Source organism: Lissotriton vulgaris, chromosome 1_1, assembly GCF_964263255.1.
Source record: "Lissotriton vulgaris chromosome 1_1, aLisVul1.2, whole genome shotgun sequence".
Classification (NCBI taxonomy): Eukaryota; Metazoa; Chordata; class Amphibia; order Caudata; family Salamandridae; genus Lissotriton; species Lissotriton vulgaris.
The window spans coordinates 899,520,138-899,538,103 of NC_141685.1; the positions used below are offsets into that span (position 1 = coordinate 899,520,138).

The window sequence follows — 17,966 nt, forward strand, 5'->3', positions numbered from 1 at the left end:
CGATGATCAGTTGTTTTGATAGCATTACCTAAAACCTTGATGACCTGAATGGGCTTCAAAAATGAAGCAGATAACATCTTGTTCTTCTTACATGGATTTCTTATAAGAACCCAATCACCCACATGCACCACCGTGTGTTTTACAGGATGTTTCAAATCATGAATCCTTTTCCTAGCTTGTAACTTTTTCTCCTGACCTACTTTCCAATCCTCACTTTCATTAGAAACCTTGAGATGCAAACCATTTACCCAAGGCGGGGAGACTAAAGTATTTGGACATCTACCTCTGAAGAGCTCAAAGGGTGTTTTGCCAGTAGTGGCATGTGGTGATAACCTGTAAAGTTTAACCTTTTCAAAAACATCAGATTTCCAATCTGAACCTGCAGATTTAGACATTCTAATTGTCTGCTTGAGCACACGGTTAAATCTCTCCACGGTGCCATTCGTCTCTGGGTGATAGAGAGAAGATTTTTTATGTTTAACACCATGTTTAGACAAGAATAATTCCATCTCCCTAGAGACAAGTTGACTTCCATTGTCCGTCAAAATGATGGTGGGAATGCCCTCCCTAGCGAAAAGTTTTTCCAAAAAGAGTATAACATGTTTGGACTCTATACCACGAGTGATAGCAATCTCTGGCCACCTTGAAAAGAAGTCTATTAAAACTAAGACATACCATTCAGACCCTGCTGAGTATATAGGCCCAAGGATATCCAGGCCAACTTCTTCCCAAGGGCTATTTGGAAGCGTTCTGATAATCATGGGCTGAATCTTGGGCTTCGCCACCTTCTCACTCAAAGCACACTCCATACAGTCCCTAACTTTCCTCTCAATTTCCAAATCCATGTTGGGCCACCAGTACGACATCCTCAAATTCCCTTTTGTCTTTGAAATGCCCATATGTCCACTATGAGCTAATGAGATGAGTTCACTCCTAATAGATATCGGGGGAACCAGCCTAGTACCTCTAACAAGTAATCCATCATGTTCAGATAACTGATCTTTAACATGCCAAAATTTCTCCAATAAGTCTCCATCTTTTGGCTTGACCTTCCATCCAACCTTGATCAAATTCAAAATCTCCATAAGAGTCAAGTCTTCCTGCGAGGCCTGCAACCATTTACACTTATCAATGACACCCTCATCAACTGAACAAACCATTTCATCCTCACCTTCCAAATCCTCCTCCAGATCCAAATCTTCCTGAGAGACAAGACGAGATAAGGCATCTGCTACCTTATTTTCAACACCTGGCAGATACTTAACCTGAAAATTATAATCTTGTAATCCTACAACCCATCTTGTAATCCTACTGGAAACAGCATCAATCCCTTTTGTTTTTAAGATTTCACATACCGGTTTGTGATCAGTTCTCACTTCAAAAGTACTTCCCCACAAGAAGTTTTTCAATTTCTTTACGGCCCAATATACTGCTAACGCTTCACGTTCTACCACAGAATATCTTAGTTCTGGACCTCTTAAGCTCCTTGACAAAAACAAAATAACAACCTTACTCCCTTCACTCTTCTGTGTCAGAACTGCCCCTAATCCTTTTAAACTTGCATCTGTTATTAGAATAGATTTCTTCTCTGGGTCAAAACTATTCAATTTGGGAGCATTGCTCAATTTTCCCTTCAGGACAATGAATTCTTTTTCACATTCATCACTCCATACAAACTCAGTTCCTTTTTTAAGCAATGATCTCATGCAAACACACAAAGAAGCAAAACCACAAACAAACTTGTTATAGTACTCCGCCATACCAAGAAAGCTAATCAATTCTTCTTTGTTTTTGGGAGAGGACATCTTCATCATGGTGTTAATCAGACCAGCTTTCGGTGAAATACCATCCCCCGAGATTGTGTGCCCAAGATAATCTATGGAGTTTTTCCTAAATTTACATTTTTCCAGTTTAACTGTTAGACCAGACTCACACAAACGTTGTAACACACCAACCAATCTTAAATCATGCTCCTCATCACAGCTCCCAAAAATCAGAATATCATCTTGGTACACTCTCACACCTTCCAAACCTTTTAAGACACCTTCCAAAGCTCTTTGAAAAACTGAGGCAGCTGAGACTAGCCCAAATGGAAGCCTCACAAAGCGAAAAGTGCCAAAAGGTGTTACAAAAGCGGTCAGATCTTTTGAGTCTTCATCAAGTCTTATCTGATGGTAAGCGGATCTTAAATCCACCGTGCTAAAAACTTTTGCCCCTTTTAACAACATCAACATGTCTGTAATTTTAGGTAAAGGGTAGTGATCTACCACCACGCTCTTATTTAACTCCCTAAGGTCTATGCACAGACGGAGAGAGCCATCCGATTTCTTTGCGGCTACAATCGGAGCGACCCATTGGGTTGCTTCAACTTCCTCCAATTCTGCTTTAACTTGATCTCTAACAGTAATGGGTACACTACGTACCTTACAACAAACCGGCACAGCATCTTTCTTTAGTTTAATGTGATGATCATAATTCCTCAAACAACCCAACTTCTCAGTAAAGACAGTTGGGAAACTCTTTCTTAGGTTATCTGAGAAGGGCTCATCACTATTCTGGTTTATATTGACAGAATTAGTGTTAACAAAGGGCAAGTCCTTTAAGATGATGGAGGGAGAGGAATTTGGATCCAACATCACACCCAAATCCTTTTGAACAAACCAACTCAAAATATTGTCCCCCTTTTGTGAGATATAGATTTTTGAGTCAGCGAGTCTCTCTTTGTAATTAATGTTTCCTCGGAAGTATCCTAAAATTTCTATGGGTTTCCTACCATATGCAAGTGGTCTTATATCTGGACAAAACATCTTAATTTTACCTTGTAAATATTTAAGATAAAATTCTTTCGCCACAATGGTGATTTTTGCCCCTGAATCGAACAATACTTTAACAGGATGGCCATTGACTAAAATTTCATCAACAGGACAATTTTTTGGCTGAGGACCGAAAACTACTTGAACCAAAACTTGACCACACTCAACATTCTCATCAAGATCACTTGCGTCTCAAAATCATAATAAATCTCATTAACCTTGCCTTTGTATTCCTTCCCCTTGCAAACACTAGTAAAATGTCCTTTCCTTTTGCATTTGCCACAGGTAGCTTTCCACCCCGGGCATTGTCTATCATTCGCAAAGTGTCCCATTTTTCCACATCTAAAACATTTCACTTGTGTAAAATCAAATTTCTTATCTGATTTGGCATTGAGAGGTCTGTTATTAGTTGTATCTCTCATACTACCTCTCTGGTTAGCATTGTCTTTAGTAGCATTTGGGGTCTTTACAAGATTAATAGTGCTATTAGTTTTACTTTCACCATTCTTCTTTATGACATCTACACACTTAATGGAATGTTCAATTCTTTTTGCTATGGTAATCACATCATCTAAATCAGGTTAATCTTTTTGCCATAATTCCTCTCTAACACGCTCAATACTACAACCTAGCATGAACTGATCCCTTATTCTTTCATCAGAAGAGGCAGCAAACTTACAAGAAGATGCTAATTTTCTTAGGGCAGTTATATAATTTTCTATGCTTTCTTCATCATGTTGTACTCTGCGGCCAAAATGATACCTCTCTAAGATAGTAGAAACTTTCGGAAGATAGTGTTTATCTAACATAGCAATACAAATTTCATATTCATTAAGATTCCTATCTTGTATCTCTGGTAGATGATCAAATACCTCCTGGCCCTCTGTCCCCAAACAGTGTAATAACAGAGCTGTTTTCCTTTCCGCACTTAGGTTGGCCCCACACACTTTTGCATACCTTTCAAATACTTTACACCACTTTTTCCATTTAATGGGAGGATCACCAGGAGTTTGTAAGAAAAATGGAGGAGCAGTGACGTTCTGCATTATATATATCTGACCAATGCCACCCCAAACAAGATTTTTAGGATAAATAACAATAAATTGTTACAGAACTCTTCAACACCTGGAAATAAAATTTCTGTTATTAATACAGTTAGAACATTTAAAATAATATTAGTGTCTCTTTTAAAAAAAAAAAATAATAATAATGTCTGTCTTCCTCTTTTAAACAAAAATCAAATACAGTCTCAGTGTCTCATTTCCTTTCTTTCTTTTAAATAATGAAATATCCAGTGTAATACCTGTTGTTGCCCGACTTCTCCGTAAAGAAAACCACTTGAAATGTAGAAGAATGAAAATAATGACAAGTTCGTGGAGAATCTGTTGTTCTAGAATCTAAATTCGTGTTGCTTGTGGTGAATCTGTAGTTTCCAACAATAAAATGGCTGCCGCGTCGTGGTAAACGTGATGACGCTCCTTTCCACAGCTGAAATGTGCGACGTTGCCTTGGAGAACAAACGCTGAGCACGAGCGGTAATCTTAAGAAGTGCCGTGAATGGAGTTGCGTTGGAGCGCGAAAACAAGTGTTGCGCTCGAGTTGCGTTGTTGCGTTGGAGCGCGAGAAGAAGTGCTGCGCTCGAGCGGAAAGCCTTTAAAAAATGCCGGCACTGTAAGGAGATGTTGCCTGGAGCTGTATTCGAGCGCGAGAACGAGCGTTGCGCTCGAGGGGTAAGCCTTCAAAAAATGCTGCCAATGTTGCTTAACATCAAATAAACGGGTTGCCGATGTACCTCAATGTACAAAAATACATGGCTTGGCACAGCGATGAATTGAAACTGCCAGAAATAAAACAGACAGAGGCAGATGAGGAGCGCTGAGGGCTGAGCGCTGAGGGCTGTCCAATTAGTTAGTTCAAAGCAGAAAGACCATAGAAGGCACAAAGTAAACAAATTGTAATTGCGCTGGCAATCGGCAGATTCAGGGTATTAATGAGCGCTGCGTGTGGTAAATAAAAAAAAATCAGGCAGCGCTATGTACAATGTAGAGTGCAAATGAGGAAGCAGATTGTAAGTAAAAGTCAATAAATAACGCTGTGCACACTGCAGAATGACAATGTAGAATTGTTAAAAATTGTCAAGTTCCTCAATGTATGAAAGGTCATAGCAAATTGACAGTACCTTGATAAACTTCAAAAATGAAGTAAAGGAAGAAATCTTTGTATCCTTGTTGAGATCCTTTCTTGGTTTCTTCATAAATCCCGTCCCGTCGCCAATGTAAAGAAGTTCAAACGTGGATTAAAGGTGAAATAAGTATTTATTGTAGAATAGGATCCCATCCACAGGATAAAGAGTCGCCAGTAGTCAGGTCCTAGCTCAACTGCCTAGCTAGTCTAAACATCACAACTCCAGAATCTGTACAGAGCATTCTAATGCATGTGGCAACCTGGCAACAGGCTGCATAACCAAGAAGCTCAAGATGTCACAGTACCCTGTTCAGGAGCACAATAGGGGTGCAGAAGCCAAACAACCCCAGGAGTCTTTACAGCAGGACCCTGGAGGAAAGCGACGGTGCCCCTCTAGTCCTTCAGGTGGTTGTAAGCCTGAGCAACCAGGTGTTTGTCTGGACACGCTCCGCCCCTAAAAAGGCATGAATAAAGGGATGGACTGGTGGTCCATGGTATTAAGGGGGGGATAATCCCCCCAAAATGGTAGCACTGATTGGATTGGTCATGGTACAGTTGGCTCATCAGGTGGGCAGGGCAGCTTAGATTAGTCTCCACTGCCTGCCCCTTGGATCGTCCGTAAATTAACCCACCCCGTTGGCATATATTTCTTGTATGAAATAAACCTGCAGCAAAATGTTCCTCAGAAAACATGTCTTGTGTGTTTATTGTATTGTTGTGCATGCTATGTTCTTCGTGTGGGGAGGGTGAGGGGGTGCTTGCCTATATAGACGCTAGGGATGGAGGCCCCTGTCGTTGATTTTACGGAGATTATTTGCTTAGTTGAATTTACACTGAGATGGGTCAACGGTCCCCTAGGGGAGGGAGGATACTGCCAAAATCTAACAGCATTCAGTTCTCTCAACGGCACAATGGACTAGAAGAAACGTTCAAACCCACAGCAGAAACGTGTCAGTGCCGAAATATTGACTTCCTGGATCTTTAAACTTCATAGACCAGTGCTTTAAATGGGATGGTACTCTCAGGTACGGAATACCTGCACTTCTTTATTTTGAGAGGAAGGCCTGGTACCTGTACTTCAAAGCAGAGGTGCAATTCTTAAGAGTTGCAGGTTTTCCCGGGAAGGGCGCGGCGGGACTACGGATTCCACGGATGGTTTCTATAAGAGCTCATAGACGCCGGGTCAAGACCGGAACAAAGACGCATTACCACTTCTGCAAAGCGCTGGAACAGAAGCTCCGGACGATCATTAACCCATCTATCCAGGATCACACAATGCGATACAAAGGAGGGGTTCGATTTTCGGGATCCACCGTCAGCAACTCGACCACTAAATCACACGCCTTCTCAATTGAATATTACATACGGGGCACCTCAAAAGCCAGAAAAGCGAAAGTGCTTGTGAAAACGCATGAGACATGCGGCGGTGTTCCGGGAAATCAGACGGCTCACGGCTGTGAACTTCTGCTTCGAGGGGCGGTGGGGGCGAGGGAGGGGCCGGGGGGATCTGTAGGCGGAACATCTCTGTAACCTCAGACCTTCTAAGGAACGGTAGAGAGGTTGCCCGGGTCCAGTCCTAGAGCGGTCACGGGGGTGGAATCGCGCCAGTCACGGGGCCCCCTTATTGACTGGACCGCAGACTCGTCTGTCCGGCAAAGGACTTGCGCTGCTGGAGAGAGCCAAGGATCATGAGGCTCTCCCTCGGGCTGGTGTGCGTACTGGCGTGTGCCAGTATCAGCCCTCGAGGGGCCGCTGCGGGTGAGTACTCTGACTGCGATGAGAGGGGGGAGGGCTAGGAGGGCTAATGGGAACGGGGGCGGAGTGTGGCGGATGGTGATCACTGAAAGTGGTGGGTTCATGTCATTTTCTCAAATTCAAACTATGCCTTCGGTGAACTGTATGCCACTAGAATTATCGGGCCGGGGAGGGGGGCTCAAGTATGCGACATGGTTGACTCAATTATGTGGCAAGTAAAGGCCAATTATAAGGCATACTATGATCAATTTTGCGACAGTATTACTTTATTATTTTGACATTTTTACTCATGGTAACGCTGTCTAGGATACTGTATTTTATGTGGGCCCGTGTAACAACCAAAAAGCAGTAAACTTCTGAGAGACGACTAGTGAACTTTTGAGAGTGGCTTTCCGCCGCGCAGGAACACACGTTGCCACATTTGTAGTAAGTTTTGATCTGCTTGAGTTAATTTTATTTTGTTAGAATCTGCACGTTATACTGCAGATTATAGATTATATGGCAAATGCTGCAAATCCAGAATTATATGAAAAAGACTGCAGAATCACATAAATCCAGTGGCCCTCACTATGTGCTTAAAGAAATTCCAATGTGCCAATGCCAGAGATTTGTCATGGGAACCCCCTTATGCCAAGAATCATATACAACATGTCAGAACTAGAATTTTTCCATTGATACCGTCCATAAATAATGAGTGCCACATTTGTTAAAAAATATCTACAGTATGTCAGAGCTAGCATTTTCTTAAAGGCTTCTTTCCCAAAGGCATCCCACCCTCAATATGCCTTGGTTGCCAAGTATTACCTCCAGTATGCCAGCACCAGCATTTTACCATTGGTGTCCTCTTTATGCCAAGAATTACAACCTGTATGCCAGGGCCTGTGTTTTTAAATCGTTTCCCTTTCTTTATGCCAACAATTCCCTCCGATATGCCAGTGGCAGCAAGTAGCCTTGGTTGTTTCCTAAGTAAAGAATTATCTTGCGTTTGCCATGGTCAGCAGCAGATTCACAAGTGTAAAACAATTACACTCTTACTCGTTTACACTAACTCTCACTCTTCCTCATTCTCATTCTTTCTCTCTCTCCCACTCACTCAAACTCACACTGTCACACTTACTCATTTCGACTCATACTCAATCCCACTCACTGTCACTCACATACAAATGTATCCACTCATTCACACTCTCAGATTATTTTACTCACAAACCCACTTACACGCACTCACTATTTCACAGTTACTAACCTCACTCACAACTACTGATGTACATGGCAATCTTATTTAAACTCCTGAGGTATAGGTATATTTGCTCTAATAATTATGTTTCAGTCCTCTGTGACCTGGTGCAGCTGCACCTTCTGAACTATTTCTAGCTACACCCTTGACTCACTCCCACTCCCTCACTCGATCTAACTCACACATACTCCTTTACTCACTCTCTCGCCCTCTCTTTCAATTATTCATGCTCTCACTTAATCTCAATGATTCTCACTCACTATCACTGTCAAATAGACTAGACTAACAGCTGTGCGAGATGCAGTCACAAACACACATTCACTCGCAAATGCACAGAGAAACAACACTGGATTTTCAATTTTTTTAGTTACATGGCAGTACCAGAGCAGAATCATGCACTTGACATTGGAAGCAGCAAGACTTCATTCTCAATGAGGAGCAGCTGGGTTAGGTTTGAAAATGGGAAGACCCCCTCAATCCCTCTCCCAGCTTCCTGATAGGACTGGAAACACTTCATTTTTAGGTCTCGCCTGGGCGCGGCAGGGCACAGCCTTACTCCGCCTCTGCGAGAGATCTTATAAAAACAAGATTTGTAAAAGGGACTCTAAGCCCGCCCCTCTTTTCCATTGGGTAGCGTCAGCGTTTATGGTAAACGCTGGCTTCCCATTGGAAAAGAGGGTTTTTGGGTGCCCCCCTGTCTGCTTTTCGTACTGCCCCTCCAGACAAGTTAGCCTGCTTTGCGGCTGCCATGAAGACTTCTCTTATCTGCTTGATTAATTAACAAGCAGATAAGAAAATTCCTCAGTACAGCCTGGAAGCAGGTGAGCTGTTCCAAGCACTTCCCCCACCTCTCCCACTTGTTATTGCTCTATTGCAGCAACCACCTCTGGAATTCCAACACAGATGAGCCTCGGCTGTGACCTCTCACGCCGCCCCCTCCCGAGCCCGCTCAGCTGGCATGGAGTCCCGGGGCTGGGCTGTGAATGAAGCTCCTGTCCATGAGCTGCGGCCCGCCTCGTCCCCCTCACCTTGTACGACCAGAGACAGGTTCAGCGTCTCTACAATCACTGCCTCTAACGAGCACTTATCCCTGGCCCAGCGGGCGCTTTGTTCGCATCGGTGTGATAACGCCTCAAGGCGTCCTCATTTGTCTAAAACAAACACACCACTTAGATTGGCCAAGTGCACACACACACATACACTGAAGTCGTCAACTTATATTTCAAATTGCGAACTATTGTTCTTAAAAAGAACTCAGCATTACTTTTAAGCGTGGCGTTGAAATGTGGGTGCCTTTGTGTCTGTTTTTGCACTACACACGTCTACATTTCAGACTGCTTTGAAAAAGTGTGGCTAGGGGCTGTAGGCGGGGCTGCGGTTAAGTGTGGGAGTCCGAGGCAGCAATTACATCACATTATGCACAAGGGCAAAGAAGAAAGTGGACCTTTTACCACCACATTCAATCTCTGCTTCCAACTCTGCTGTTGATTTAGACCCGACTGGACTGGGACGTGTATCCTTTTAGGTATTTTAAATTCGACATTTCCAGTTAGTCTAGTCTAGCATCTAAGAATCATTAGCCAACAATAAAATATGACATGTTGTTCTTTTACAGCGCTTACTAGAGCCCTTATTGTAGTTTCTAAAGGCCGTGAAAAACATGTGCTGGCATAATGCAGTGTGAAGACACTCGTGTGATACCCCTCAGCAGGATGAAAAAGCCTTGTTCCTGCCGGGATCCAATTAGCTGAACCATCCTGCCGGCTGCGTTCCCTTACACCATTCACACTGCCAGGACAACGACTTCATGGATTTTCATTTTTTAAAAGAATGTCGCAGTTCCTGATAAAATCGATTATTTTACTGCCCGCCTCACAGTCTGAACGGAAACTAACCCAGAGAAGTGGTGTTGATTTGAAGTGTATGTCTTTTCTGCCCTCATGTGCTGAGTCAGTGTCTAACACCATGCAGCATACACCCAAGGCGGCCAGCACAGCATGAGTCCCGGAGCTCCCAGAGACCTCTGTGTCACACACTTGTCTTCCCAGCACCATGCAGTTCTGGAGTATGTGACAAAGCGATCTATGAAACACTGGCCTCACAAACATGTGGACACCTGCATGCACTGCTCTGTGCTCAGGGGGATTGAAACATCTACCCTCTCCTATATATATATATATATATATATATATATATATATATATATATATATATATATATATATATATATATATATATATATATATATATATATATATATATATATATATATATATATATATATATATATATATATATATATATATATTTATTTATTACCTACTAAGTCGCCAGTAGGTAGTTATAGTTAGGATTATTTTGTATAGGGATTTTGCAACATTCTATTGGGAATAACTTTGGCGCCGGTTGTGGAATCTGCCTGGAATTTACCTCAAATTTGCCTCGCTGCACTCCGCTCCTTCCCTGAAAGTTTGGGGGGATTCGTCAAGCGGGGGCCGAGATAAAAGGGGGTCCCAAAACGTGTTTTCCCCATGTTAATTTCCATAGGGCGGTTGGACTCACTTTTAGCCCGAACGGCTGAATGGATTTCCATTAAACTTGGCAAAATTGTAGGGACTGGTAGCCCGATGTGCCTTTTCTATGTCTCAAGATATGTGCTCCAGTGGATTTTGAGTAATTTAGGTTAAAAAAAATATATATATATCTATAAGCGCACCCCTGTACACGCACCGGGGCTCGAACCAGCGCGCTACACGAGTTCGCGAGCGGAAAGCTGATTGGCTCTCGGGTATCTGTCAACATTCCAAACAGTCCGGAGCTGCCGCCATCTTGTGTCTCGGTAGGATCGAGACACAAGAGATAGCAGAAACAAAGGGGGAAATGACCAAAAGAGGGCAGGGTAGACCCCCCCTGCCCTTTAGGTTTGATGTGGGGGCCAGAAAAGGGCCCGCGGGGAAAAAAAATACCTTTTTTTTCTCGATTTGCGCGGGGGAGCGCCTTGTACGCGCACCGGGGAGCGTACGATGGGGAAAAAGAATGACAGATTTTTAAAAAAATTAAGCATTTTTTTTATAAATTGGAGGTAGTTCTAGAAAGAACAGTTTTTTAAAATTCTTTTTGTTGTTTTATATTTTTTTATTGTTTTTTGGAACATTTTGTACTTTTTTTGGCTTTTATAAACAATTTTATATTTTTTTGTTATTTTTATGGGACAAACAAAAAACAGGGAATTGTAAACGGCTCAACTGGAGCAACAAAAAATCAGGAAAAAATGTAGTTTTTTTGGGGCACACGTGGTTGTCACCAGCACGGTTGATGAGCTTAATGCTTTGCTCACTATAAGTAATTGTTTTGCCACAAAAAATACAAACAAATTTGAATTGTGCAAACCGGGTTTGTATGTTTGGGACCATCTCCCTTGCCTCTGGACCCGATGGAGAGGGTTGCTTTCTTTTGGAGGTGCTGGGTGAAGATTGGGGAGGGTTGCTGGCCAGTTCTCCCACCTCTGCCCTAGCATAGTTGTTAGGATGCCGGCGTTGCATGTAGCGAATCATGGTGTTATTGCCAAAAGAGTATTTCTTGTTAGGGTTCCCCCTTGAAATTTCAGTGCCACAGATTAGGCAAGTAACCCTTGGCGCATTCACTTTTTTGAGGCCCTCTGGGATGGAAAAAAAAGTCCCATATAATGTGCTGCTTTGGCCTATATGGGGTATTATCTTCTGGCAGGAACGTCCTCCTCCCCTCCTCCTCCTCCTCCTCCTCCTCCTCTTCTTCATGTCCACCACTGTGGTGTTGTGGTGGTCCTCTTGGTGGTGGTGGTGGCTGAGATGCTCCTGCTGCTGCTACTGAAGCCATTTTTCAGTCCAAAAAGGAACAGAGAGGTCTATCAACAGGTCTTCTTCACTGAAAGTACAAAGTGAGAATGAGGAAAAAAGGTGATAGCTTTCATCATTAGGAAAAAAAACTGTCCTGAACCAATGAAAAGTGTTATTTTCAGGTCACATGACCAGGGCTTTCATCATTTGGAAACCAAAACTGTCCTGAACCAATAAAAAGTGTTATTTTTAGGTCACATGACCCGACGCGCTTACGCTACGCTCCCCGGGGCGCGTTGCGTAAGCGCGTTGGATGCTTAAGTTGCGCGATCGTATGCACTCGAGTGCTTCCGGGTGCGTTTACGCCGTGCGTATCACGCGGACGCAGCTACCCGATACGTCACGATGATGTTTTCGTTCGCGGCAATAGCGCTAACGGGACGCTCCCCGGTAGGCGCACCGGGGCGCGCCGCAAGATTGCGCTGACCGGAAGCGCTCCAGGGTAAAAAACAAAAAAAAGAAATAAAAATGAAGAAATACATATAAAAAATAGTATTACATAAATATACAATATAGGATTCATTTAAAAAATATTATATTTGATAGCAATATAAATTTGCTATTAAAAAAACCTATGAAATTCACTGAAAACAAGCATTAGAAATGCAATAGGTCTCGCAGCATTAGAGTTAGTGCTTTTAGAATTGTTTATGGGTTTTTTTGTAAATCTTTAGCATGAGGTTGAGGGTGAGTGAGGGTGAGTGAGGGTGAGGGGTTGAGGGTGAGTGAGGGTGAGGCTGAGGGGTTGAGGGTGAGGGTGAGTGAGGGTGAGTGAGGGGTTGAGGGTGAGGGGTTGAGGGTGAGTGAGGGTGAGGGGTTGAGGGTGGGTGAGGGGTTGAGGGTGAGTGAGGGTGAGGGGTTGAGGGTGAGTGAGGGTGAGTGAGGGTGAGGGTGAGTGAGGGTGGGTGAGTGTGAGTGTGAGTGAGGGTGAGTGGGGGTGAGTGTGGGTGAGTGTGGGTGAGTGTGGGTGAGGGATTGAGGGTGAGGGGTTGAGGGTGAGTGAGGGTGAGGGGTTGAGGGTGAGTGAGGGTGAGGGGTTGAGGGTGAGTGAGGGTGAGGAAGGGTGAGGGGTTGAGGGTGAGGGGTTGAGGGTGAGTGGGGGTGAGTGAGGGTGAGGGGTTGAGGGTGAGTGAGGGTGAAGGTGAGTGAGGGTGAGGGTGAGTGAGGGTGGGTGAGTGTGAGTGAGGGTGAGTGTGGGTGAGTGAGGGTGAGGGATTGAGGGTGAGGGGTTGAGGGTGGGTGAGGGGTTGAGGGTGAGTGAGGGTGAGGGTGAGTGAGGGTGAGGGGTTGAGGGTGAGGGGTTGAGGGTGAGTGGGGGTGAGTGAGGGTGAGGGGTTGAGGGTGAGTGAGGGTGAGGGGTTGAGGGTGAGTGAGGATGAGGGGTTGAGGGTGGGTGAGGGTGAGTGAGGGTGAGTGTGAGTGAGGGTGAGTGAGGGTGAGGGTGAGTGAGGGTGAGTGAAGGTGGGTGAGGGTGAGGGGTTGAGGGTGATTGAGGGTGAGGCGTTGAGGGTGAGTGAGGGTGAGGGGTTGAGGGTGAGTGAAGAATTACAATACAATACAATACAATATACCAAGCCAGCTTCTCACACTAACTTTGAGGAATGTTTACAGTCTATAAAATACACAGAGTGAAGATAATCTATTCCAAATACTCTAAATCTGCTGTTCTCTAAACTATTAATGTATGATTTTGCCCTTTGACATCCATATTGGATTATTTGTTACTTCTTTTCTTCTTTGCTTCTAGAGAAAAATCGGTAAAGAAGGAATTTTATAATGTTTTCCTTTGTATCTTTAACTAAATATAAACCTCTTGCCACGTTAAAACAAAAAGATTTTTATTGGAGCAATAATGTAAGGTAGTGGCCTACGTAAAATAGAACAGCACAGCTTAGCTATACATCATGCTCAGCACATTAACTCAGAAAGGGTTACTCGGGTGCAGCACACAAATATGGCATAAAGCACGAGTTTTGCAAATGGATAAAACAATGCCCCTCAACTCCCACTAACCAACCCCCATCCAGCAGCCAAATAGCATCATATTAGTACCCAAGCTACCTCCTGCCACGTTAATGAGGGTCCTTCGTATTGTTAATTATGCGGTGGCAATGCTGTCATGGAGTAGCACGAATGCCCATGTAAACATGTGTATTAAATAAAAAACCGTGGCTTTATGATCATGACAACACCTGGCACTGGAAATAGATAGCCATTAGGCCTATATTCCTAAGAACGAATATTTTAATGACTCATGCACTCTGACGAACGGCTATTACAAAACAGGTCATGCAATGGAAATCGTTGCATAAGAATGCACTTCACCTCTCTGTACCCATCGACACCAGGTTCACTTTCAGAGCAACTTATCTAGCAGGGCTTGTGCTTGGAAGTAAAGGTGGGCAAGAAAAGCAGGTCTCGCGGCTGGCTCGGGCCCGATGTCTAGCTCTGGCTCAGCCATTTTCTCATGGGAACTGACAAGCCAAAATAGCGCCAATCCAAGCATTCCAGGCGCCGAACGTTCCATCCCTATTGCCTTTAAGGAAACAAAATACTTTAGACGCAGGACAGATAAGCACAAGACAAAAACGTTCTTGTTTTGCTGTGTATGGTTTCATTGGTATTGCGTTTACTACCCCCGACGACTCAGCAAGTGGGCTGATAGTCGCATGAGTCTCAATGAAGACTTGTAACTCCAGAGCAACGTCTCGAGGGTGGGGGCAAGGGGAGTGTCCGATGCTGTAATAATCAATGGCATTACGTTGCTTTGTTTGAGATGCTGGCCCTCCTTACTTTTAGTTGCATGGGAATGGCAATGATATTAACATAAAAATAGTATCTCCTGTTTTCCCATATGCATACACTTGTACTTTAAACAAGCCTTTCACCGTAACACGGCGGGCAGGGGAGGGGGCGGAGAGGGGAGAGGTGCGACACGGCAGGCAAGCAGGGGAGGAGAGTAGGAGGAGGAGGGGGGAGGAGAGTAGGGGAGGCACGGCCTAGCGGCAGGCAGGCAGGGGAGGAGAGGAGGAGGGGGGAGGAGAGTAGGGGAGGCACGGCCTAGCGGCCGTGCAATCAAGTAGTGAGGGGGCGGAGCTGGGGGAGGCTGTGAGAGAGAGTAGGCAAGGCAGGCGGCTGGGGGCGTTAATAAAGCATAGCCACACGGCGCTTGTGAAAGGGTGCCGCGCTGATAGAGCTCACACATCCAGTGTTCCCGGAGACCAGTCATCAACGTCCGGGGCAGCTGCGAGGAGCAGGGCAGGCACAGACAGCAGTGAAACAAGGGAGAGCACAAACTAGAAGCCATGTTGACGTAAAAGTAACGCAGCGCGGCCGAATGAAATTTCAAGTGGGGTGAGGGGCGGGAGAGAAGGGAAGTGAGCGAGTGGGAGGGAAGCGCTAGTGAAGCGTCGCCCTACAAGAGCCTAGTTGGGGCGGGAAGGGGAGGAGTAACGCAGCGCGGCCGAATGAAATTTCAAGTCGGGTGGGGGGCGGGAGAGAAGGGAAGTGAGCGAGTGGGAGGGAAGCGCTGGTGAAGCGTCGCCCTACAAGAGCCTGGTTGGGGCGGGAAGGGGAGGAGTAACGCAGCGCGGCCGAATGAAATTTCAAGTCGGTGGGGGGCGGGAGAGAAGGGAAGTGAGCGAGTGGGAGGGAAGCGCTGGTGAAGCGTCGCCCTACAAGAGCCTGGTTGGGGCGGGAAGGGGAGGGGGCGGAGCGGGTAAACAAAGACGGACGTGCACGCGCTTTTAAGCTCAATGCGCATGCGCATTGAGCTTAAAAGTCACGGGCACTGCAAGGAATCGCCACGATTCCTTGCAGTGTGGATAAAGAGCGGATAAGTGCCAATACTCTCGCCTTGCTCGATGCGCATGCGCATCGACAGGCGAGACCTAAAAACAGGTTTCACATCAGTTATAGTTAGGAATTAGCATTAAAAAAAACTATGAAATTCACTGAAAAAACCATAGGTTTCACACCAGTTATAGTTAGGAATTAGCATTTTAAAAACCTATGAAATTCACGGAAAAAAACCATAGGTTTCACACCAGTAATAGTTAGGAATTAGCATTTAAAAAACCTATTAAATTCACTGAAAAAACCATAGGTTTGACACCAGTTATAGTTAGCTGGAAATATATTATACTGACATAAAACCAATGAAATTCCCACGTTATAGTTAGTTGGACTCACTATAACATGCGCGCCTGCAATGCACTGCTGATGACGTAACATATTACATCACTCATGACATGGTCAGTGACATCACTCATGATGATGGTATTTTGATATAGTTAATCAAAAAGAGACTAGCTTATGTATTACGAGGTTTAACAAAAGTCAAGGACTCAAGTATGTTTCGTCAGGGGGTAGGAGCACCTGGTGAGTGTGCTCATGAAGCCCTCACCCACCAACCTAGTTGGTGGCATGCTTCATCATCGGGCCCACCCAGTGACACCTAGCGTTTCCCGGGTGTGCTTCGACGCCTGATTACAGCGGAGCAGGTATGTCGCTGAGTGTGCGGTCAAGAGTGTTATGAGTGTGATATAAAACGGCTTGGCGGGGGTCCCAGTACCCGAAGGTGAATTAAACTTTAATACCTGGGCCACCGTCAGCGGTTAAAAATAAGGCTGTTGGATGTTAGAGGCGAGTTACGACCTCCCACATCCATTGGTGGGTCAACATGTTTCAGCCAGTGCCTTATGAATATACTGTCTTTCTTCAGGACGAGATTAAAATAAGTGTATGTGAATAAACTAGTGGGTGTGTAATTCAGACTATGTGTATACACGCCCTAAAGTGTTTTTCTATGTGTGAGAGGGGGATTCCCTTCTCAAAAAACGCTAGTTTAAGCAATATTCTGCTCCAAGGTTGTGAAGTGGCAAGGGGTTGACCAACTTTTCTGGGCAGGGCCTGCTCTGGACCTGTAGTGCCTCCTTCGCATACCGGTAAGAAATATTTTGACCGTCTAGACCTGCTTAGGGGTCCCTCAAGGACCCCTAGGGCCCCAAAAAAAATAATTTTGGGGGGAAAAAACAGAGAAATGTGCGCTGGGTGCATGGATCAGCCGTAATAAAAATAACAAGCATTTACAATGCAATGGTCTCGGCATCATTAAAGGTAGAGCTATTGGCATTGCTCATGACATTTCTTTTTTTTCTTTAAATCATAAATAAATGGCATTGTCATTTACATTGTCAATACACAGCACTCTGCACTCAACAGCACACAGCACTCTGCACTCAACAGCACAGCACACACCACTCTGCACCTGCACTCACTACTCTGCACTCCCTACTCTGCCCTCACTACTTTGCACTCTGCCCTCACTACTCTGCCCTCACTACTCTGCACTCTGCCCTCACTACTCTGCACTCTGCCCTCACTACTCTGCCCTCACTACTCTGCCCTCTGCCCTCACTACTCTGCCCTCTGCCCTCACTACTCTGCCCTCTGCCCTCACTACTCTGCCCTCTGCCCTCACTACTCTGCACTCTGCCCTCACTACTCTGCACTCTGCCCTCACTACTCTGCACTCTGCCCTCACTACTCTGCCCTCACTACTCTGCCCTCACTACTCTGCACTCTGCCCTCACTACTCTGCACTCTGCCCTCACTACTCTGCCCTCACTACTCTGCCCTCACTACTCTGCACTCTGCCCTCACTACTCTGCCCTCACTACTCTGCCCTCACTACTCTGCACTCACTACTCTGCACTCACTACTCTGCACTCACTACTCTGCACTCTGCCCTCACTACTCTGCCCTCACTACTCTGCCCTCACTACTATGCACTCTGCCCTCACTAATCTGCACTCTGCCCTCACTACTCTGCCCTCACTACTCTGCCCTCACTACTCTGCACTCACTACTCTGCACTCACTACTCTGCACTCACTACTCTGCACTCAGCCCTCACTACTCTGTCCTCACTACTCTGCCCTCACTACTCTGCACTCTGCCCTCACTACTCTGCCCTCACTACTGTGCCCTCACTACTCTGCACTCACTACTCTGCACTCTGCCCTCACTACTCTGCCCTTACTACTCTCCCTCAATACTCTGCCCTCACTACTCTGCCCTCACTACTCTGCACTCTGCCCTCACT

At 45.2% G+C, this 17,966-nt stretch overlaps 1 protein-coding gene across 1 annotated transcript in view; it reads left to right on the forward strand.

The window, feature by feature from the left end:
- Nucleotides 1-6,187: 6,187 nt before the first annotated feature.
- LOC147748139 (intercellular adhesion molecule 2-like) overlaps nucleotides 6,188-17,966 on the forward strand; it is a 207,492-nt gene continuing 195,713 nt past the window's right edge. Inside the window, exon 1 of the mRNA XM_086958972.1 lies at nucleotides 6,188-6,755. Coding sequence (XP_086815098.1) covers nucleotides 6,686-6,755 — 70 coding nt within the window. The 5' untranslated portion in view covers nucleotides 6,188-6,685. The remainder of the gene's footprint in view (nucleotides 6,756-17,966) is intronic.